The 23,929-nt window shown below is 39.7% G+C and overlaps 1 protein-coding gene across 1 annotated transcript in view; it reads left to right on the top strand.

Annotated features, from left to right (window-relative positions):
- TUT4 (terminal uridylyl transferase 4) overlaps positions 1-23,929 on the top strand; it is a 3,240,181-nt gene that overhangs the window by 2,164,031 nt on the left and 1,052,221 nt on the right. The window contains exon 19 of the mRNA XM_044086854.1: positions 14,047-14,136. Coding sequence (XP_043942789.1) covers positions 14,047-14,136 — 90 coding nt within the window. The remainder of the gene's footprint in view (positions 1-14,046; positions 14,137-23,929) is intronic.

Raw genomic sequence — 23,929 nt, 5'->3', positions numbered from 1 at the left:
CTGGGTGCTTCCTCCACAGCTGGTTTTCGGCAGATTGTGCTGGGAGTCAAAGCAATGTTTTTTTGTTGCCGTTGCAGATCGGTGAGCCAAAACCGTAATGTCTGCAAGCCAGGAAAACAAAGCAGAAGGAAGTGTGATTTATTAAGATTGCTGGAAAGCATACAAGACAGATGAATTGCGGGATGTTGGATATGAACATTTCACTGTCAACCACAAATACCCAAACAGTGGAGTGCTTGTGGGGCAGTGCCAAATGGCGTAATAAACAACATTAGGGCAGTGCTCAGCACCACCTAGGCTCTTATTTGGCGAAATTCAAGTGGAGACATTTACATCCAAAAAATGCAGTCTTTTCCGCTATGTTGAAAGAGATTACCACTTTCATGCCTCCTGTTTAAGTGTTTCTTAGTGTGCTGTGATCCATGTGGTTTGCAAAAGTAATGTAATAAAGTAAATATTCAAAGTGTTCTAAACCAAAATAACGAGTGCAGCAGAAGTAAGATAAAACATAAGAGTTTAATTCCAAGTGGGTGTGCACAAACGGATGAGCGCTTTCACAAATGTAGTTTCTTCAGATCCTTCTAGCAACCCCATAGATCTGCTCCTTATATAGTAGTTCCAATTAAACAATTAAACAATTAATCAACTAGTGCTCATCTATTTGTATAATGTGTAGACATAAACAAGATATAAATATGCAGAATAAATATATATCTCAAATCAAACTAATGAAAAATAAGTAAAAACAAAATAAAGACATTTCCAAATACATATAAAAACATATATATAAAAAACTAGTTAAAAAACTAGTTAAAAACTGTATGTACAAATAATCCAAAAGTTGTTTACTAAAATCAGTGTTAAAACACATAAAACTGAACCTCATGGAGTAAACTTAACTAGACACCAGAGTTTTTATGAACTGCATAGGTATATATGTGATAAAATTATTTAATATTCCTACGCTGCCTCAACTTAGGTTTAATTGATGCCCTATCGTTCAAACCATGGCCCCTATCTGCCTTAAGTGTGATAATCCAGTCAGTCTCCTTTGCTTCCGTGTGATTCATGATGTCACCACCTCTTTTATTGACATTAATAATCTCTAGAGCCTTAAACAAGAAGGTATGATTTTTATTGTTAGAGGCTACATGTCTTGCAAGGGCATTATGGGGGGTACCTTTCCTAATATGGTAAATATGTTCCCTCATTCTGTCTCTTAATGGACGATTAGTTTTCCCAACATAAAAACTCAGGCAAACTTGGCAGGTAGCTAAGTACACCACATTACTACTGTCTATGAATATGTTTTTATACACCCAGATGAACATGTTATTTACTCTACTAGGGCAGATGCTAATTGTATGACATCAAATATGGTGTACTTAGCTACCTGCCAAGTTTGCCTGAGTTTTTATGTTGGGAAAACTAATCGTCCATTAAGAGACAGAATGAGGGAGCATATTTACCATATTAGGAAAGGTACCCCCCATAATGCCCTTGCAAGACATGTAGCCTCTAACAATGAAAATCATACCTTCTTGTTTAAGGCTCTAGAGATTATTAATGTCAGTAAAAGAGGTGGTGACATCATGAATCACACTGAAGCAAAGGAGACTGACTGGATTATCACACTTAAGGCAGATAGGGGCCATGGTTTGAACGATAGGGCATCAATTAAACCTAAGTTGAGGCAGCGTAGGAATATTAAATAATTTTATCACATATATACCTATGCAGTTCATACCAACTCTGGTGTCTAGTTAAGTTTACTCCGTGAGGTTCAATTTTATGTGTTTTAACATTGATTTTAGTAAACACCTGATGGATTATTTGCACATACAGTTTTTAACTAGTTTTTTAACTAGTTTTTTATATATATGTTTTTATATGTATTTGGAAATGTCTTTATTTTGTTTTTACTTATTTTTCATTAGTTTGATTTGAGATATATACTTCTGCATATTTATATCTTGTTTATGTCTACACATTATACAAATAGATGAGCACTAGTTGATTAATTGTTTAATTGTTTAATTGGAACTACTATATAAGGAGCAGATCTATGGGGTTGCTAGAAGGATCTGAAGAAACTACATTTGTGAAAGCGCTCATCAGTTTGTGCACACCCACTTGGAATTAAACTCTTATGTTTTATCTTACTTCTGCTGCACTCGTTATTTTGGTTTAGAACACTTTGATTTTTATTACGTTGTGTCAGCGTGTACTTGTGGAAAGTTGGACTCTGATATTAAAGTAAATATTCAGTTGAAGAAAGTCTGTCATGTTTGTCTGAAGTTTTCAGGTGACATTACATATTATGGTTGCATTACAGAGGGTGATATTGCTGATGAGTGCTACACTCTCCTGCCGCTGTGTTATGCGGATGCTTTGTATAAGCAAAATCACGGTGCTCGGTGCTTATTGGTGTAAGTGTTGAATTGTTGGGAATTCGGTGCCCTCTGTAAAACGCACTTTTCAAACTTACAAAATGCTGGATGTAATGGAATGTCGCTGTCAAATGTTTGGTATTTGCTACCTGCATGAAAACATCTCCGCTATCTCTGCTATCATTGCCGGCGCTTGCTAACATTGCCTTTGCAGATTCTAACTGCTGCCCAGATAACAGAAAAGTACCTCAAAACATATATCAGCAGCTGACAAACTGTTATACTTTAAATTCTGCAGAGTAAAGTAGTTTCCACAGTTCCAGAATTTCTAGTTGCAAGCACAATGTTCATTTGAACAACTCAGTCCAGTCCCCCAGGGTAGGTAGTAAACTGCATCGCTGCATGATTTAAGTTCTTTTCTTGAAGATATTTGATTACTTGTCATATGAAGCAGTGTTTGGCATATTATGTGTGCATGAATTTTGCTTATTTCATTTAATTTCTGTCATTTCTTTCACAGCAGTATTTTAAAATGTTAACCTGTCTAGCCTACTGATTTTTATATTTTGTGTATGGTGACCGTAATTTTTGTATTTGCTGATTGGAGTATTAAAATGCAATCGTCTCTTATGTTTTATGTTTAACGTTGTTGCTGTTTCTTAATAGTAAGAAGTTTTCGGGAAAGAGTGGATCTCAGTCTGGAAGCAGACTGAATTAATTCCTGAGAATTTCTTCTTCAGATATCCCCAGCTGGCTGAAATAAATTCTCTCTCATTCCCATTTTCAGGAGCATGTGTATCTGTGGCCAGCAGTCATTGTGATGTCACATGTCTAATTGGAAGTAGCATATTTGCCCTATGATGCTCAGTTTTATTTTTGTTTTTTCTTCTGATCACTCAGTTTAGATGTTGTCCTAACATTCATTAAAAAAAGTCCCTAGTTGTGATCAGTTCAGTTTTGTACTGCCTAGAAATCTACACATATATAAGTAAAAAAGAACAAGGCAGCCAAACACAGCTAAAAAGACATAAATGTATTAAAATACAAGTGGTAAGCGCTTTCATGCAGATACACTGCACTTCATCAGACCAATAAAATAAAAACCAAACAGCACACATTTAAATAGCAGAAGCAATTAAAAAAGCAATTAAAGAACATAATTTGTGCTTCAGAGGGCGTGCCTTTAAAACTGGCTTTAAAGGTACATATCCATTCAGCCCTGGTGCTCTATGTGCAGTGACCCAAATATAGCACCTTAACAACCATTTATCATCCTGTCAGCTCTATTTGTAGGAGTACAGATAAAAATAAGTTGTACAGTGCCATTTTCAGATGTCCTTTTAAAACTGTACATCACTCACTCACTCCTTTAGAAACTAAGGCACTGTGGCTTCTCTGACAACACTGTTGGATGATTTCAAAACCGTCTCCTCAATTGTACTGTTGCTGTTCTCAGTAGTAGTCTGTCCCTAGATGGTATGCTTGCCTAAGGTGTCCCACAGAAGGACTGCTGTATAACCTTTGATGTTATGTTGTCCCATCTCGCCTTTATTCTTGCTGGTTGGATGCTCAGTTCCAGCTCGGCCTATTACTAAAGCTCGAGGCTATACCCTATCCCATCATGCTTTGGGAAGATTACCCAGATCTCGTTTACCCCTAAACTAGATCTGGTACTTCTCACTAGGTTTAGGCTAAGTGAAAATAGTTTTCAATATTATTCCGTTTTTCCATAATATTTTTGGATAAACGTTGTAGTTATTTACTGCATTTTAGGTTTCGCTTGTGCTAAATGACTAGTTTTTAGCTTATTGCGTTTGTTTGTGGTTGGCCGTCACTTTCGTCAGGACTACAGCTCCCTATCCCATTTTTACTAAAAGCTTTCTCTTATCTTTAATGAACCCTTAAGTTAGAGGGTTTGCCTTTTCTTTCCTTAGCTCATTTAAATTAGAGGGCTCCCCTTTCTACTTCCTCCCCTCTGGCTAGAGGAGACTGTCATTTTAGTTAGGGACCTCTCCTCTAGCCTTTTTTCTCTACCCTCAATGACTGTTTAAAAAAAAAAATTACTAGCGTGGTGTGTTTAATAGTGTGATAGTTTTAATAGTTAACCTTATTATTATTGTTGTTCTAGTTTCCTGATCAGTGTTTGTTGTTGTTGTTGCTTACCACTATGTCCAAGGAAGGAAAAGAAGTGAAGCAGTCAGGCTTCAAAAAGTGTGATTCCTGTTCACAAAAAATGTCATTGACCGACGGGTACATTAATTGTGTCTACTGTTTGGGTGCAGTACACTTTCAAAACTCATGCTCCATTTGTCACGGTTTTAGTTCCAGGATCCTGCAGGAATGCAAAAACAAGTTGATAGGGGATTCCTTAAAGTTCCCTTTTCTGAGGTACTAGAAGAGAACCAGACCACTTCAAAGTCTTCTCAATCCCCAAAATCGGATAAGTCAATAAAAAAGAGCGTCGTCTTTGGCTCCTACTTCTTAGCTGGTGAAGAAGATAGCCAAAGACATGACTTCAGACCCAAATGCTTTTGGGCCCAAAAACACAACTCCCTCAGTTCCAATGGAACCAACTAGTAGCTATAGATGGAGCCAGTCTCCTCAGTTCCACAGTCACCTATTTACAGTCGGTGGCTGGAAGCATCAAATCCCTCAACCCCATCCTCTCGATCCTCCAGGAGTCTGTCGGATAATGACGTGGAGTGGGTGGTCAGGAGGTTGCTTCAGACTCCAGCTGTGGCCAAGATCCTTTCGAGTCCAGCCCAGAAGGAATTTGAACCAACAGCTGCCACTGCCCCTTCTTCTATTCCTCCTCTGACCCTAGTGGTTTCGGAGCAGGAGTGCTTGGATGTGTTTGCGGTGGAACCGTCAGGTCCGAGACCTTCCCCAGGTTTTTCAGTCCCGACTTCCGCTCCGACCTCTTCAGTGCCATCTTCTGTTGAAAGGTCGGGGAGCCAACGCTCTCCCGACTTGTCCGTGGAGGAGAGTCAGATCGGACCTTTGTCGGATCCGAATCTGCCTTTCGGGGCATCAGTGCAGGTGAGCTTGGCGACTACATTGGCCTCGGAGTCCACCTCCTTGGTATGGGAGAAGTCTCCTGCCTCTTCAGAATGGGAGGCTCCCTCAGGCTTGGGTCATAGTGCCTTCGAGGTAATGAGGAGTGTGCTGTCACCCCTAAACCTTCAAACTGACAGCTTGGCTGCTCCACTTCCAGTCTTAGCCAGGCTTCCAGACATATCCCCTGCAGGGAGACACATTCTAGTTTCATCTCATAAGACAACTAGAAAGCTTTATGCTAGCAAATGGAAAAGGTTTTCTTGTTGGGCTTCCAAGAATCACATAGATCCCTTCACAGCCCCCTAAGTACAATTTTAGATTTCTTAGCAGAAATTTTTAATGAAGGCGCAGCAGCTACCATACAAGTACAATTAGCCACCATATCTAACTACCACATGGGATCAAAAATAATGTCTCTCAGATTGTGCAAAGCTTTTCTGGGAGGGACATTTTTACTAAGGCCTCCAATAAGGGAACCACCACCTCCTTGAGACCTCAATTTGGTACTGACTACTCTGATTCTCCCACCATACGAACCAGCTTCCTCTTGCCAACTAAAATTTCTAACCTGGAAAACAGTCTTTTTGATAGCCATTACTTCAGCTAGGAGGGTTTCTGAACTTCAAGCTCTGTTCATATGCCCTCCCTATGTAGTTTTTCACAAAGACAGAGTCTCTCTTAGAATAAATCCTTCTTTCCTTCCCAAAGTATGCTCTGAGACCAATCTGAATCAGTCCATTGTCCTGTGTATTTTCTTTCCAAACCATGGCAATAAGGCAGAATATAAGCTAAACTTGGATGTCCACTGTGCTGCAGCCACATGGGTGCCTGTTACAAAGTAGACGTGGCCTCCCAGAACAGGGCTTCTTTTGGTTCCACTGTTCTGAAGAGTTTATTCCCTTGAGACACTCAAGAAAGAAAGTGCTAAGGACACTGTCTCAACCAGCAAGAATGAAGGCGAGATGGGACAACATAACATTAAGAAGTTATGTACTCACCATAATATTCCATGTTTGTTGTCCATAATCTCGCCTTCATTCTTGCGTCCCACCCTCCTTCCACCAACCTTCGCTCCTGGAGGATCGAGAGGAAATTTTATTGTAATGTAAAAAGCAGAAACCTGATCTCACCACGATGTAATCAGTTGACAAGTTGAAATGCAGATATTGTTCCAAAATACAATCAACAGCCGTAGTAAAAGTATAAAATTCTTCTTTAATATAGATACAATGGGTGAAGGTAAGCGCTTTCGCGTGGTCACAGCCACGCTTCTTCAGACGAAAATTTTATTGGTTGTGAATTGTGTTCTCTGTTTCTCTTCTTGTCTCCTGAGACATAGACTAATAACTTTTACCATTGGGATTTTATCTATGATTTCAAAATATGTTAGTAGTCTGCAAACAAGATCTGGGTAATCTTCCCTAATCATGATGGCAAAGGGTATATGCTCGAGCCAATGGAAGCTCTTGAGCTTTAGTAATAGGCCGAGTCGAAACCGATGCTCTGTTCCGAACCCAACCAGCAAGAATGAAGGTGAGATTATGGACAACAAACATGGAACGTTATGGTTAGTACACAACTTCTTATTTTCTTTGTATATTCACAGATTGCCCTGGGGCAGGTATCACTTGTACCCTGTGTGCAGATGATATTGTACTTATCTCTGCACTTAAAAATCACTCAGTTCTCATCAAAAGCCTACCTGCAAGATAATTTTTCAACTATCTGGAATTAGCTTGTTAAAGATAAGCAGGCAGACAGCCCAGAAAAATCCATCAGTTATGTTATTTGTTACACTTACTCAAACTAAGAATGTTCTACCTGTGCTGTTTTATATTACAACTCTAGAGCACAAAAAATTAGCACAACTTAGGCAACAGAAAGTACAAAGGGCTGTTGCTAAACGTGGGGAACCTATAACTAGAAGAATAACCAGACATCTTGTAGAAATATTTCAGTAATGTTATGAAAATTTGTGTAAAGCGGAGAGAGATGGAAATCAAGAAATAGCACCAATGGAAATAATAACCAAAGAAATAGTGTGTATATGATGCCACCAACGTGGAAACAGCAAAATACTGGTTAAAACACTAATAAAAAAGATGGCACGCTTTCATTTCATTGTATATCGAAACATCATCAGAACCTTTCAGTACAAAAAAAAACTGTGTAAATATACTTAACCAATTACAAATGTTTATGGCAGACTTAGTTATGCCAAGGTTTACGGGTACATGAGACTCAGCAATTGGCAGTTAAGACAGGAGGAGATGAGATAAAAACGGTGATGTAAAATCAATCTGCAAGAAAGTCATCAGGAGTAAATGGCATTCCTGTGGAAGTATTGAAGCTAGTAGGGACAAGAGTGACTGATTTAACAGTATTTTAAAAGGTGGGGAAGCACCAACATCCTGAAAGAAAGCTGTGGCAGCTGTAATACATAAAGATGATAAAGGCCCATCAGTCACAACTGGCATAAAGGTATGATCTCAACAGAACTATATGACTACCACCCCATTTCATTCCTATCCTCCTAGCCAAAATCTTAGAAAGATGCATTCATTCTCAATTACTTAACTGTCTCCTGACTAACCATCTTCTTTCCAATACTCAACACGTTTTTTTGGCCAAAACATAACACTGTCACTGCTTTGATGGCTTTTACTAACACAGTAAATCACCACAGAAATGAAAGTAGATAGTGTCATCTATATCTCTCGATCTATCCAAGGGTTTCTACACTATTTCAGATAAACTCATTTCAATTCTATCCAATCTCAGTCTTGGCCACACCACTATAACATGGTTCCAGGACAGCTTAGCCTCTTCCTACCAGTCACTCAAGGAGTGCCACAGGGTTCCATCCTGGGGCTCCTCCTCTTCACCCTATTCAATAAAAACCTATACACTACTGCTACTACACATGCTTCCTTGGTCCAATATGCAGACAGTTCCATCCTAATATGAACAACTTCTACACTCCAACAACTACAACATATAACCCAACAATCATTCTCAGAGGAAGAATTGTGGCTAGCTAATGCTCAGCTCATTCTTAATCCAATAAGACAAAGCTCATGCTTTTCCAACCCACTAAAACCAGTGCCCCTCCCTCATCCTTAATATATCATCAACAAACAATACAATCATTTCTCACGTAAGCCATACCAAGCTTTTTGAAGTTATCATAGATAGTAACATGAAATTCGACATACACATAGCCCACTCAATAAAAAACAGTTCATAAGAAACTCGGATCACTAAACAGACACAAAAAATTCCTCATAAATAACACAAAAGCCACCATCTCTAGAACTCACCTACTCTCAAGTGCCTCACCAGTACTTACCAACATCAAGAAATCAGATCTAAGCAAACTCGAAACTTGCTACAGTAAAATTTTCTGGTTTGCCATTGAATCTACTTACATATCTCATCATTGCCTAGCATTGAAAAAACTCAGTTGGCTAGAATTACCCAACCTCCTGGTCTACAACTAACTGTCCATAGCTCACCAATTACTCTGCCAAGTGGTCAAGATTCCTGCCCTCCTTAACATTTTGCAACCATACTCTTCCAACCGAGTCCTTTGTTCTAACAAGGAATCACTACTAATGATAACTAACGCTAACAACACTGCTGAAGAAGCTCTTTACTCTCACTGCTTAGCTAAACAATGGAATTCTCTCCAGATAAACATAAAAACTACCTCCGTACTATCAAAATTCAAAGAGATGCTTAAAGTACATTTAACCAAAACTTGGTTATGCTCCTGTAGCAGACCAAGCAGAGAACAATCAACCTTTTATCAGCCTTGATCTGGTATAGATTACTACAAAACACCTAACTCCACTAAATTCATATCTCAAATGTGTTTGTTCAAAACAGGGTCTAAGTTTGCTGTTACATTTTACCCTGTATTTCTAGGGACCAAGACTGTTGTTACAAAAGCACATTTATGAAATTATGTAACTGTTATGTGTGATTTCGCTCTCTATATATAACTATTCTAAATACTTGTCTTTCTGATTGTTGTTACGTTATACTCTGTATTGTTGTTACAAAAAAATGCAATACTGAAATTATACAAAATCTTGTATGTGATTTCTAACTCTATAGCTAATCTAGCAACTTGTCCTTTTGTATAACAAAACTATATACCACCATTCATAGCCGGCCTTAGGCATAGGCCAACTAGGTGGCTGCCTAGGACGCCAATCTAGCAGGGGCACTTTTCTAGTATTTATTTGGTGCAGATAGACCAGGATGGGGGCACCAGGTGGTGGTTGAGGGGGCGCCCTGGAGCCTTTTTGCCTAGGGCACTAGTTGACCTAAGGCCACTCCTACCACCATTGTAAGTGTTTCTGTCATATTTTTTTATGGACCTTATCTCCCCAGGTCTACACTGAAAAAGGGACAGCTTGTCCAGTCAGACTTTCTCGGTAAACAAATGTAAAATAAAATAAAATAAATAATAAACTTCATATAGGCCTATTTCAATTTTAAATCTTGATTATAAAGTGTTTGTCTATAATAGCTAAAAGGAATGACAAAGATTTTGCCAAAATTGATAGATATGGATTAGTGTGGTTTTTCGAAGGGGAGGCAAGCATTTGACAACATAAATAGAACAATGATGATTCAGAGGGAAGCAGAATATAAGGAAATAATGATGTTGTTGGTGTGTCTTGATGCAGAGAAAGTATTCGACAGAGTAGACTGGGATTTTAAGAGTAGTGCAGTGGAAGCATTTGCATTCCCTGAGGAGGATGATGGATAAGGGATAGGAGGCAAAGTTAATGTGGGAGGGTTCCTCTTTGATAAGTTGTGTCTGAACAGAGGAACCAGGCAGGGGTGTCTTCTTTCCCCTTTGTTATTTGCATTATATTTAGATTTATATTTGTCAAAGAAAATAAGGAATTCAGACATTCAAGGATGTAATTGCTATGGTAATAATGAAAAGTTGTCTTTATTTGCAGATGATTTTATTTTGTACCAGAAAAGGACATCTCAGTGTTGTGGAACATTCTGAGACTGTTCCAAGGTCTTTTCAGGATATAAAATTAATGAAGACAAAACAAACGCTATAGCTGTAAACTGTGTACCCACACATGAATTGTTTCAGAAGTACTCAGATTTATGGGGACATGATAAAGTGAAGTATTTAGGAGTATGGGATAAAAGGATTCTGTTATGACAGCTAATGATATTTTGAGAGACTAGCAAAAGATATTACAAAAGTGAGAAATGGAAAATCTTGTTTATGGATATGGATAGCAAGATATAAGCAGTTAGAATGTTTTTAGTCCCTTTAGTTTTATATACAGGTTAGGCATAATTTTATCGACCAGATTATAAGTTGTGGACTGCAATTAATAACGAGCTGAAGGAGTTTATTTGGTAGGAGAAGAGGGCAAGGGTCAAGTGGAAAAAGGTGATCCTTCTAATAGAACAAGGTGGCTTAGGATTACCAGATTTGAAGGAGTATCTTAAAGTTACATAGTTAAGGCTCATATACATAACCCAAGCAGAAAGCTGTAATTCAGAGTGGAAATGGATGATAATGAAGTGGGGGAAATTTAAGAAGTAAGAGAGTGTGGGATTTTGGTTGCAGATCCTTAAGGAGAATTACAGTATCTATACAGCATGTTATATTTATAGCATAGAAAGTATTCTAAGATCTAAGCCAACATGAGAATGGAGAAAGGATATTATGCTGATAGGGATGACTGCAATTAGGTATACAGAGAATAGGCAAGAGGGGCTGGAATTTACTGGAGAAAATTGACAGAGGAGACAAGGCTACTGGGTGTAAATAACTAGACAGAGAAAGGTGACAGAGTGAGAAGAGGCCAAGAAAACATTTGGACTGCAGTCTGTGGACCACCTTCCTTGTCAGGGACTGATATTAGAATATAGGCAAAGAGAAGGGGAGAGGCGAATCCTAAGTGAAGACCTGCTCCGGTGCAGTATTTAGTTGAACCTAGAACAGAAGCTGCATTTAAACAAGGGATAATTAGCAGGACTTTTAAAACATTGTGTGATAGCTATAAGAATCGGTCAGAGGAAATTAAAAAAAGATTGGGAAGAGAGAGACTGGGTAAGCAATTCACAAGGAAACTATGAGAAGACCTGTGTTTGGTTCCCAAATATGTAACGTAGTCTAGAAGAGTCAGGATTTTTGCTTGGAAGTGTTTGCAGTAGTATTTTATATCTCAAGCAGACTCCGTATCATTTTTTCTTCAGGTAGATGGCAAATGTTGTAGGTGTTATGGGGAAGAAACAGGAAAATGGGAACATATGTTTTGGGAGTATAATGAGTTAGCAGACTTTAAAAATTCCCCTGCAGAGTACTCTATCAGAAATACTGGGTGAGCACATTGGTGTAACTAAGGCGGATATATTTTTGAACTGGAATACAGGATCTGAATTGCCTAGACACATAGTAAGACCTTGTTAAGTTTCATTCTGGTGGCTGCCAAAAGCAGTTACTAGAATCTAAACCAACTGTGTTTGAAGTAGTGAATATTGTAACAGGTAAAAGAAACTGAAAGTGGGATCTTTTGAAAAGGTAGGAGCAAATTACTTATAAAAAAATGGAAATTGTGGGAACAATACATGCAGAACAATGGTTTGGATGAGGAGTGAGGTTTAAGGGAAAGCAGGAATTGATCAATTTATGTAATGTTGGATTGATGATAATTTCTTAAATGTGAGCATGTTAACATGGTTTGTTTTCTTTTGTATACATGCATGTTTACTTGTGTTTAAAGTGAAAATTCAGTAAAGTTTTTTTTTTTTTTTTTTTTTTTTTAAAGAATTCTCTACCTATTGCTTTCAATGGTCCATATGGTTTACATAACTAGCTAGAGATATCTTTGATTATAATTTGACCAAAGCCTTACTTTTATACATGTACAAAAACACACTGAAGGAATCATGAATCAGGCTGGCCTCCTACAAAGTAACCAATCTTCTTAACTTACATGCTAGGAAACTCAACTATTAATGTCCTGTTACGAAGACTTGAATGCATACATCCAGTCACTGCTTTTCACTCTTCCTATAGTTCCGAACATCTCCAAATAAACATTCTAAGGTGTACTTTTCTTTCATCATCCAATAAACACGTCTCTTTATTGTAATTCCTTCTAAACATGCACCGTATTATACAGGCTTTCTTTTCCTCCATGGTATGCATGTATGTATGTAATTTACTTTGAATATTTAAAAGGCAAGTAGGTTTTGAAAAGTTTCTCCTGGGTTAATGCTTTGGGTAGTAAGGAGGAGGAGCACAAAGTAACCCTCCCCCTTACCTACTGTCAGTCTAAGCTTACTGAAAAAGAATTTAGGTTGTAAGCTGGAAAAAAGTGAACACTGATTGGAATAGGTTTCCTGCCTATACACACTAAGAATGACAGTAACATATTTTGTACAGCAATGATGGGATCCATTAGTGAACAACTAGGAATTTGCTGTCTATTATTTCTCATCAATGCAAATGTGCAAGGAGGTGTGGCCAGTATTAGCACTGCACAACCACTGTTCTCTTCTGCTGCAGAGTTAACTGTTGTGCCTCTACCTGCTCATTGACTTCTGATAGAATCCAGTGGAAAAGGCTCAGACTAGTGGCAGCAGCAAGCAGAAGAGTGCACGTGAGTCTTTAGTAATGTGATAATTCTGAAATGCACAGAAAGCACACGCAAGGTTAACCTGGATTAAATAGTTAATGACGAAGCACAATGCCTGTTTATATATAATGCAAAGTCAGTCATTACAGCCACATTAATAATTTTTGCAATTATATGTATCATACTGGCACTGAAGTTACAGTAGTCCTCGTAGTTGCTTGATCTTTTTTACTATGATTTCTTAATGCAGAATATGGTACTACAGTTGAAAGATGTTGGAATAGATCCTATACATTATTTCATTCCCTCTTGCTTAGGTTATTACTACTGTATAAGTATATACATTTTTAAGTATAATGAATGCTTGTAAAAACAGAAGTCATTCAGTCTTTCTGCATAAAAAAACAATAGCCAAAGTTTCAGGGAGTTTTATGAGGTTATTATATAAAGTTTAATAATTCTACTCAGTTTTGTTGTTTCTTCATAAGATGATGAAAATATGCATTTAGACCTAATGGTGTTTTTTTAAGCTTTTTGTTTTATATATGTGTATTTTTTAATGTTGTTTGTTTTCTTACATCACCAAACTGGCATTCAGATGTCAGAAATATAATTTATTTATTTATTCATGAATTTATTTATTGATATTTGATTATCAGGAAATTCCGACTGGGTAGAAGCCCTTTTTCGGGGGAGGCCTGGGGAGAAAAGCTCCAACTAAAATGCAGGTTTACAGTCTAGATAATCAGAACTTGGAGATTTCATGTCCGGAAACCTGTGTATTGATTAGGATGGTATGTATATTTTGAAACAGCTAACAGAATGTACTTTATTGAACTTGTATTGCATTACTTGCAACTGAAGGATGGGCTGTTTTTTTCTATTTGTGTGTTGCACTGGCCATTGGTATTAAGTTCATAGCTGTACCCTTTACTTTTATCTTAGCCAAATGTTCATCTTTTTTATAGGCACAGCATAATACAAGAATGCTGGCAATGTATGCAGCTATTGATCCCAGAGTAAAGTACTTGGGGTACACAATGAAAGTCTTTGCTAAGGTAAGAGATATTTAAAACATGATAGCAGTATGGGTGTGTCAGAGATAATTTGTTTAAACATGTAAAAATATATATATATATTTTCAGTTGATGCTCTCCATATGTTCTGTTTAGGCCTAGGCATCACCCAGGCATACAGTTTCATTAAAGAACAACAACGGGATATTAAAGCAGATTGCTCAACCTGCTGTCTCTTTTAGTCCCTGTTCGTTGATACAGCTTGAAAAATTACCCATGCAGCTTTAAAAAGTAATCCACTCGACTGTTTCCCTGTTAGGCTTCCTACCTTTCCGTACTGTTTTACTTTCACTTTGAAAACCAAGTTGTAAAACCTCTAGCTGGCTCTGAAATGATGATGTCACATCTGCCAGAGCTCTTGCTTTAGCTACCGGGACGTTTCCTCCCCCAAAGTGATGTAATCCCCACCTGATTTGCATGCTGTATAGAAGAGCCAGTGGACCTCCCACATTGTGATGTCACAGCTGCCTTGCCCAGCCCACTCTTAACCAAGCAATAATGTCAAACTATAATCTCACTTTTCTGAAGCGCCCTACTGATATGTGACAAAGTACAGGCAGAAGCACAGTAACAGCTGCAAAAACTAAGAGCATAAATTTGTAATGACAATACGTAGACATTAATTGCATGTTTTACATAAGAAGCAGATGTGTGTCACAATTAATCAACAACACTACATCAGATTACAAGAAGTATGCAATACCATAATTTTCTTAAATTACCACTTAAAAAAGCATGTGGGTGCTGTCATGCAAGTCTGTGAAATATTTTGTGTTTATAGTGCATCATTTGTTAGCTATTTAACCAAACAGGAAGGAAAAATAAGTGGGAGTTTGATGCTTTGCAAAACAGTGATTATTCCCAGTGCTATAAAACTTGGTTCTAAATTTGACAGGATGAGTGCAACAAAAAGTCTCCCACTGTAAGGAAGGAAAGACTGACAAGAAAACAGTACATTCGCCTGGTCACCTGCTGTGAGCTGTCAGTCACATGCAGATAATGGGTCAAATTACCCTTAGCTCTTTGCCAGCTAGGGAAAGTAGGCATGAAGGGGGATGGGAGATACCTCGAAGAACTAGATTTCAGCCTTCACAAAATAAATCAAGTTAGCATTTCTAAGAAGAAAGAGCAATAAAATGTACTTTTCAGTTATGTTCTGTAGCATTTGCACTGTTTGTGTTTGAAGTAGTCATTGAAAAAGGATAAAATTTTAACCAAAAATAGGTGACTATAACACAGCAGTGAATGCCTGTAAAATCAGTGCAGTGGCAGGAGCTTTAGGGAAAATGTGGCAGATCTAATGCAATTTTTGAAGACAAACAATGCATTCTGGGATACTTAGAGACAGACTAAACAGTCAGAATTATTTCAAGATGCCAGACCCCATGTGGTCAGAGTCAGAAATTGCGTATAAAAATATCTAAAAAGCTCTAAATAGTCCCAGAGTGGTGTTAAAATGTAGGAAACACCAAACCACAATGAAATAAACATGTTTTTTAGAATGAGTGTAGTTGTCCTTTAATAGCGAGTATTAGCTAGTACGACACTCCTTATTACTTACCTCTTCTAGTGGCCTCATCTCCTGTGTAGTGAGGTGACACATATTGGTTTGAAATCCTTGGGCTAGCTGAACTCTTGTTTTTGTAGTTTCATAAGTAAGTACTAGGGCAGCTGCCATTGTGGGCAGTTTAAGGCTAGCCAATTTCCATTTTTGTGCTCGAAATAACCTATCCCATTTGGTTATAGATTGGCCTTACCCATCCCATGGTTGATAATTACTCCTAATGAGAATGCTGTGATCATATCATAGATAATTTTTGGGGACCTGTGCATGGGATAAAGCATTTAGGAGCTGCAGGGGACAGTCATGGGGTAAATTTTCTGTTTCCCATCCATAGATTTCATTTGCAGTTGAAAATGGACAGAGATGAACTTTGTTTTATGTGGATGAGGAGTCTGTGCCATAGCAGCAATATCCTCTGGGAAATATACCTGTACCTCCAAACCATTCTGTTGATATTGCAGCAGAGGTTTAGATCCCTAGACTGAGTTTTTATGATGCCATTTGATTTGTTGATGTGCACAGAGACAGAAGTGACAATGTACTGCATTTTATGTTTGGCTAGAGGATAGTCCCAGAGTGGTGGATGAAGCTAGGCATCAGAGAGCAGATAAGGTTAATAAAAAAAGAAAATGAATGCACATCTATGTTTTTTTGCATAATGTTTCTGCCTTCTTGCCTGCCATCGCACTTATGACCTCAGGCTAGTTTCTCAATTGCCAATACATGCAACCCATTCATTTTACCTTAGCACTACAGAGGCTGGTGTGCATAGCGGGTATATATCATATGTTCGAAGCTTTATAACTTTGAACGTTAAATAATCAAATTTAAATGTTTAACGTTATAAAAAACTAACTGTTGTAGGCAAGGGGGCAAGCCCCTCTGCACCCCCACACTCCCCACTCTTTAAATACACCAACTCCGAGACCGCACTACAGTGCAGTAAAGGAAATCTTCCCTTTACCGTGTTATAGTGTGATCTTGGAGTTGGTATATTTAAAGAGCGGGTTGTGTGGTGGTGCAGGGGGGCTTGCCCCCCTGCTTACAACAGTCAGGTAAGTTCCTTTCTTTTTTTTAATCATATGTTTGATATTTGAAACTTCAAGCATTTAAATTTGATTATTTAATGTTCGAAGTTTTCAAACTTTGAACATATGATATAAACCCTTGCATAGCTTAGTTTGCCACTAATCCTTTATTCCCCCATGAAAAATGAATATATGACAACCAAAACTAAGTTGCATTTCCTCTTGCTCTAGCCCTATCAATACTTATGCTTCTTCCTGCCAGTGTGGCCTGTTAGTGCACCATCTCCATTCCTGTCCTTGTGAATAAGACAGGTCATTCATTACTTGCTTATTCCTCCCTCCATTGTTTTGGCACCAGGTTTTCACACCCAAGATTGTGATGATGTAGCCGAGTACACTGCCCCTTCACAATGTATCACACTATCCTGGATTAGAATGCATGATCATGTTTAGATAGACAAATTAGATAAGTTTTGGATAATTTCCTGCTGTTATGTAGCAGCTGTAAGTCTTTGGACACTTTGTTTCTTGGTATGTTTTATATAGTTAGCACTTGACGACCTTCATCATTTCATTTCCCAGACTTCCTTTGTGTTGTTTGAATCACCAGTTACTCAGTGACTGCTACATTTATGTAGTCTTGCTTGATGTAGGTTGTCATACCAGTTAGAGATAAAAGAGAAGTGAAGGTGCCTATACAGATGGTCTGTGTGCACTTTAAGGATGCATTATATTGAGATAGTTATACAGTCTGCCTCATTGTGCATGCATACATGTAATTAGTCACAGTTAGATAATTACCAGCTGCATTTGACTCTTACTGCATTCATTCTTTCTGCTGTTTTCATTTGTTTTATGTGTGGAATGTTTTGTTCTTCTAATGTTGTTTACTGAACCATTTTTGTTATCTTGTATCCCTACTACATTTGGAGGCATCATTGCTATCTGATGTTAATAAATTGATGGTGATCTTCAGAGTAGTCTATGAAATCAAATATGTTGATGCTGCCTAATGTACTGTTGCTATACATTCCTTCGCAAAATGTTGCTTACATTATGCACTGATATCTCTGAAGAAGGCAACATGGTGTGTACTGTTAATATTTCTAAAAGTCATACTGTTTAATGAGGTTTATTTACTGTGTTGTTTATTATTAATTTTGTAGAGAAGCCCAGATTTGACCCAGCTTCATAAGTAATATAATATGTATTTAATTTTTGTCACTATAAATATGTTTGGCATTTCAGCTGTCTGCTGTGTTCTCTAGGCAGAAGCAATGATATGATGTTGTCACTTTTCATTCAGTCCTCAACCAATGGGTTCAGATCCGATCCTTGGATCCAACTCGGCTGTTACACTAGCTCCTGGCCTCCAAAAAACCCTTGAGCTCCTTCCCTAAATGTAATGCACCAACCCCTAACATCTCTCAGATCTTGTTTGCCGCTTTCGCATCTAGATATGGTCTCCTTCAGCTCTTGAGTCATAGAGTCGGAGAAGAGTCTTTTTCCATATATTTTTCCTTTCAGTTTATTTGTTAAATTGATATTTTTTTCTGCATTTCTAAGCTCCTTTTGTACACTCGTTAGTGTATTTTTTTTCCTACCACTGTTGGTAGGCCTAATTTTCCTTGCCAACCCTTTCACACTTTGTGCCCTCTAAATTGCCGCTGTTGGTATTATCTTTCCTTTCCATTACACTTGGTGTAATTTCTTCAGTCTCATTGGTGGTCCTAGTTTTAAAAAAAAAAGTATATTTTTGACTATATTATAAACAGGATGTGCAAAAAAGTTCCTCTGGATTAAAAAAATGTGAGAAGTTTGGGCACAAATCGCCTCTCTATGATGTCCATTCTCTTTGCATCTATTGCTTGGGCCCAGATCATTTAAAGATAGACTACAGCATTTGCAACAAGTTTAATCCTTGTGCTCTTGTGGACAGGAGAAATAAATTAATATTAAAGGATTTGCTGCCCGCCTCTTTTTCTGAAGCCATCACTGGGGCTGAAGAGATCTAAACCTTTGGAGTCTTCCGCCTCTTTTTCATTGGAACCTCCTAAGAAAATAAAGAAATCGTATCTGAAACTTGTTATGATCTGACCACCTTCTGATCTGATAAAAACCTTCATTGGATCCTGCTGTCTTGGATCCAAAGCCTCTACCCAGGACCATGTACTCCCCTGTTTGAATCCAGTGCTGTCCAGACTGCCCTCCCCTTTTTTGGAAAGGTGCTCTAAGTCTCCATCCCTGGCATCTTTTCATTTCTCCAAGAATCTTACGCGGATGTGGAGAGAATGATGAGGAAATTCCTCACAGTACAAATCCAGATGGGAGTTCTTACGGCTCCTACCCCTTCAGGTCAGGAAGCATAATCATCCACTACTCCACCCATTACTGCTCATACTCTAATCTATCCTATTGTTTGAGAGTACTTGGATCCGAGTGTTCCTGGTCCATCTGGTTCGGATCCAAATAAAGCCATTTCTTCAGATCCAGGTACTGCTTTGAGGGTACTAGTTCCGACATCCTTGGAACTGGATGACTCTTGGAGTTGAAGCCTCCCCGTCAGATCTGGGAGGCTGGAGTTGCATTTTATTCTCTCAGAGCTTCAGCACTGGACAGCTTGGCGTCGACTTCCACCTCTGGAGGGTTGCTGTCAAAGTGGAAGGAGGTGATGGGCCAAAAACTTGCTTTCTTGGCTGTGTTGTCTTCCTTCTCTCCAGAGCAATCTCTCTTTGAGGTTGTGAAGAGAGTGTTCTCTGCTCCAGCAGGACAGATGGGTTCTACCCCTTCGGATCCACCTTCTACTTCTCAAATGACTTTGCACCATGAGCATCTACCTTCTGCCACACAGGGACAGCCAGTTCAAAGCCTGCAGACAACCCAGCAGGGTATCCTAATCTCTTCTGATACTTCACTGGATCACCCCACCGAGGAAGTCCCTAGAAAGGGAAAGTGCAAAAGGAGGCACTTGGATTCTCCTCAAGAGTTAATCACTGAGGATACTGACTTTGTTGAAGGAGAGGGATCCCCAAAATCACCACCTGAAGATGTCTCATTTGGAGACATTTTGGAGATCCTTAAGCAGAAAGGTGGCTGGTCTTGTCAAGATCCTTCTCCAGAGAAATCTGTATTTCTGGAAACCTTTGGAGCTGGCCCCTCTACCTCCTAGATTACTTCACCCACCTATGAGCTTATTAACTTGGTCTCTAGGTGGGCGTTGAAGGACCCCGATAAATTTGAGCCAGTCTCCTAGAGGCTAGACCAGATTCTAGCTCCACCAGTAGGTAGGGAATAATGGGGTAAGGGTTGGCCTTAGATCCATGGTTGTGGCGGCAGCTACAAAAAAGGAACTTGCGGAACAGAGTTCCACTGTCTGTCCTCCTAACAAAATCTAGGACAATGGACAGATTTGGTAAGCATGTTTATGCTTCCGTGACATTTGCACTCAGGTCACTGAACTGTCTGGCACATTTTACAAGGCTTCAAAGAGATTTGATTAAAGAGTTATTTAAATCTCTTTCTGTAACCAAAACTGCTGAGGCTCAGTCTTCAGTGGGCTCTCAGTTGGCTACCCTACAAACTATATCTAATTTGTCCATGAGGCTTATCTTGCATGCTGCAGAAGGTGCCTCAAGGGCTGCAGGTTCAGGCATTTCCATAGGGAGGCATGCCTGGATGTGCCTGTGTGATTTTGCAGAGCCCTTCAAGTCCCTCATTCGTCAATGCTCCTTTTGACAGCTCTTCTTTGTTTGGCCCCACAGTGAAGGACACATTGTCCAGGTGTGAGAAAGATGGAAAAACCCTGTCGACCCCTCAAAGTACCTTTTCCAGGAATCAGCGGGGAGGTTGAAAAATGTGGTTCAGAAAGTCCCAGGATCCCTTCCTGGACTCATGTGGAGACAGTTCCTCAGAGGGGGGAGCTGTAGTGGAAGGTAACACCCACGTGACAGAGGAGGCAAGCAAAATCAGGGTTCTAGAGATTTCTTTTCTGACAGACCCTTTCAGCACTACTGAAAAGACCCCTGATTGTCCACCTCTGGAGGCAGTTGGTTCATAGGTTCGTAGGTGTGTACTAGGCCAATGGCCCTGGAGCCAGTATCTTGAAAAGGGCCAGTGAGATGCTCTGCTTGATATTTATGGGAAGTCTATTCCAGAGCATAGGCAGTCTCTGGGTTATGAACCTGTCCCCTCCAGCATGTTCTGTTGATTGTGGTAATGATGTTGAGGTCCCTGGAGCATGTGGTGTGGAGGGATTGGGATTTCTTTAGGTGTAACATTTCTAACAGGGCTGGGTCAGACATGGCTTTGTAAGTCAAACAGAGATCATCTTTTAATAGACAATATGAGACAGAGAAAAGTTGGAGTTTTTTGAGTCTGTCCATGTAGAGCATGTGTTTAAGGCCTAGGATCTTTTTCGTGAAGTACTTTTGTGGCCTTTCCAGCTGTTGCAAGTGTTTAGTGAGGTACATGCCAAATGGGGTATTATACTCGATGATTGATCTAATAAGGGAAGAGTAGAGAGAGATGATAATCTCTTTCTTCCTGGATGCAAAACCCTTGGTAATGAAATGTGACAACATAGAAGGACTTTCTGACCACAGTGGCATTGTGGTGGTTGAAGGAGAGGTTGCTGTCAACCTGCGTTCCCAGATATCTTATAACGCCTTCAGTGTTCGGTGGGGTACCATCAGTGTGGTAATTAGTGGGAACTGAGTTTTTCCCAAAGGGAATGACACATTTTTTGACATTAAGCTTAAGGCCATGGTTTTGACATCAGTCGTTTGTCTCAGTGAGGCCTTTCTGTAGGATGTCTACATCACTTGGGGAGTTAATAATGGCTCCCAGCTTGCAATCATCAGCGAACTTGGTCAGACAGAGTCCCTCCATGTTGGCCTGGATTTCTGAGAAGTAGATGCCAAACAGGAGAGGACCCAGGACTGATCCCTGTGGGACTCCACTTGTGACTGGTTGGCAGTCTGATTTGGAGTCTGCTACTTTCACACTGTGGGTTCTATCTGTGAGGCAATTTCCAACCCACCTAGTGATATAGGGGTTGATGCCTAGTTTGGTGAGTCTATCAGTAATTCCTGAGAGGGCAATGGTATCAAAGGCCTTGGCCAGATTGAGGTAGGCTGTATGAACTGCCTTGCCCTCATCCACAGCTCTGGTGACTGATTCAAAGAAGTCAACCAGGTTGAGCAGGCATGATCTACCCTTCACAAAACCAAATTGCGTGGGATCCAGAGTTTGGAGATTCCCTATTTCCTTGTTAATTAGGTCCATGATGATGCACTCCATAGCCTTACATATCAGACTCATCAGGCTAATGGGGTGATAATTCCCAGGGTCTGTAGTTACTCCCCCTTTATGGAGAGGGATGACTGTAGCAGTGTGCCATTCTGTAGGGACAAAGCCTGGGGTGAAGCTGTGATTGAACAGGGCACACGGGTGTGGTGCCAGTTCACTTTGTAGTTCATGTAGAACACAACCAGGGATATTTTCATGTCCCATGGAAGCTGTATATATGGCCTTGGACAATGCACCTTTAACCTGTGCTGCAGTAATGCTGGGTGCCTGGCATTCTTCCAGCATTGTGATTGGTCCTTTGGGATGGGAGAGGTAAAGTTAGTACTGAATCTGTTGGCCAGTATGTTGGCAATATCTGTTGGCTCAGTACAGGAGGTACCATTGTGCAGTAACTCGGAGCAAATCTGAGTATTGCTGAGGAGATTCTTGATATAACTGTAGAAGGCTTTGTGGTTGTTTAGTGTCTGCCGCAGTTTTGCCTTCATAACTAGCTTTAGAGGTTTTAATGAGGGATTTCAACTTTTTGTTGAGGCTAATAAGGAAGTTTTTTCCAGTCTTTTTCTGCAACAATCAGTTGAATAGTGCCCTTATGGGAATTCATTCTGTTCTAGAGTTTGTTAATGGCAGGGGACCACCAGATTGGCTTCCTTTTGTGGAGGAGAGCATCTTGGTTCTGTTGGGTATGGCTAGTTCCATGCATTTATGTATGTGTTCGTACAGTGCATTGGTGTATGATTTGGTGGTCTTGCACCTATTTTCCATTTGCATGGGTGCCATGAAGTTAGCCACCTCTGTTTTTAGGAGCCCAAAGTCAGATTTGGAGAAGTTTTTCATGGTGGTTACCTTTGCTGGTGTTGTGGGTGAGATGTGGATTTCCATGGTAATTAGTTTGTGGTCAGATCTAACCAGGGAGGAATTGACTATTGGTGTTGAGCAACGGTTGCACATGTTAGTAGTAACCAGGTGAAGTTTGTTGCTTACTCTAGTGGGGTAAGAATGATCTGGTCCAGTGCATTGGAATTAATGAATTCCAGGAAGCGTTGGGCAAGTGTATTGGTGCATGAGTAGTTTTCCCAGTTGATGGAGGGGTAGTTGAAGTCACCCAGTATGAGAATGTTACGTTAGACCCTAATAGTTTCTAGGATGCTTAGGAATGTAAAGTGAGAGTCTTGGGACATGGTTGGGGACTTATAGCAGGCTACGACCAGAATCGCCATCTTACCCCATTGTTAGTTGTACCTGAAGTATCTCCGATGCGTTATGTTGGGCTACTAGTCTGGAGGTGAGCATATCCTTTATGAATATGGAGACGCCGCCACCTTTGGAGCTTCAGTCCATTTTCTGGGGCTGAAGCAGGGGTGCTTTCTGCTGCTTTAAACCATGTCTCCGTTACAGCACAAATGTCGATGTTCTCCATTTTGAGGAGTGCTTCGAGCGAGTGCATCTTGAGATTTAGACTTCTAGACCTAAGCAGCATGACCCTCAGATTGCATTTATTTATAGCTGTTAAGGTGGTAATTTGGTCTTTGGAACACCACCTAAAAAGGCACTATAGGGGTGGCAAGAGCCTTAGCCAGTATCCAGAAACCTAGAGATGACAGATGCAGGCCATCTCTGGCAAAGCATCGAGGTCTGTCAGTCATGTCATCCCAAGCAGACAGATACTGGATCCCCTTAGAATGACACCAGAAACTTAGCCAATTGTTGAAGTCCATCATTTTGTGCTCGTACTGCAGTATCATTCTGGGCGATGGTAGGATGCTGCTCAGTGCTAGGGTCATACCTGCCTGGGCCACATAATCCGAGAGCTCCTCCATGTCTCTTTTCATTTAGTCCAGGGAGGTATGTCTCGGGTTATTCACACCCACATGGACAA

The sequence above is a fragment of the Protopterus annectens genome, chromosome 10.part0 (genome assembly GCF_019279795.1).
Source record: "Protopterus annectens isolate FY-2018-M chromosome 10.part0, PAN1.0, whole genome shotgun sequence".
NCBI classification, from domain to species: domain Eukaryota; kingdom Metazoa; phylum Chordata; order Ceratodontiformes; family Protopteridae; genus Protopterus; species Protopterus annectens.
The sequence above is the reverse complement of the archived record's forward strand: the minus strand, read 5'-3'. Positions and strand labels throughout refer to the sequence as shown.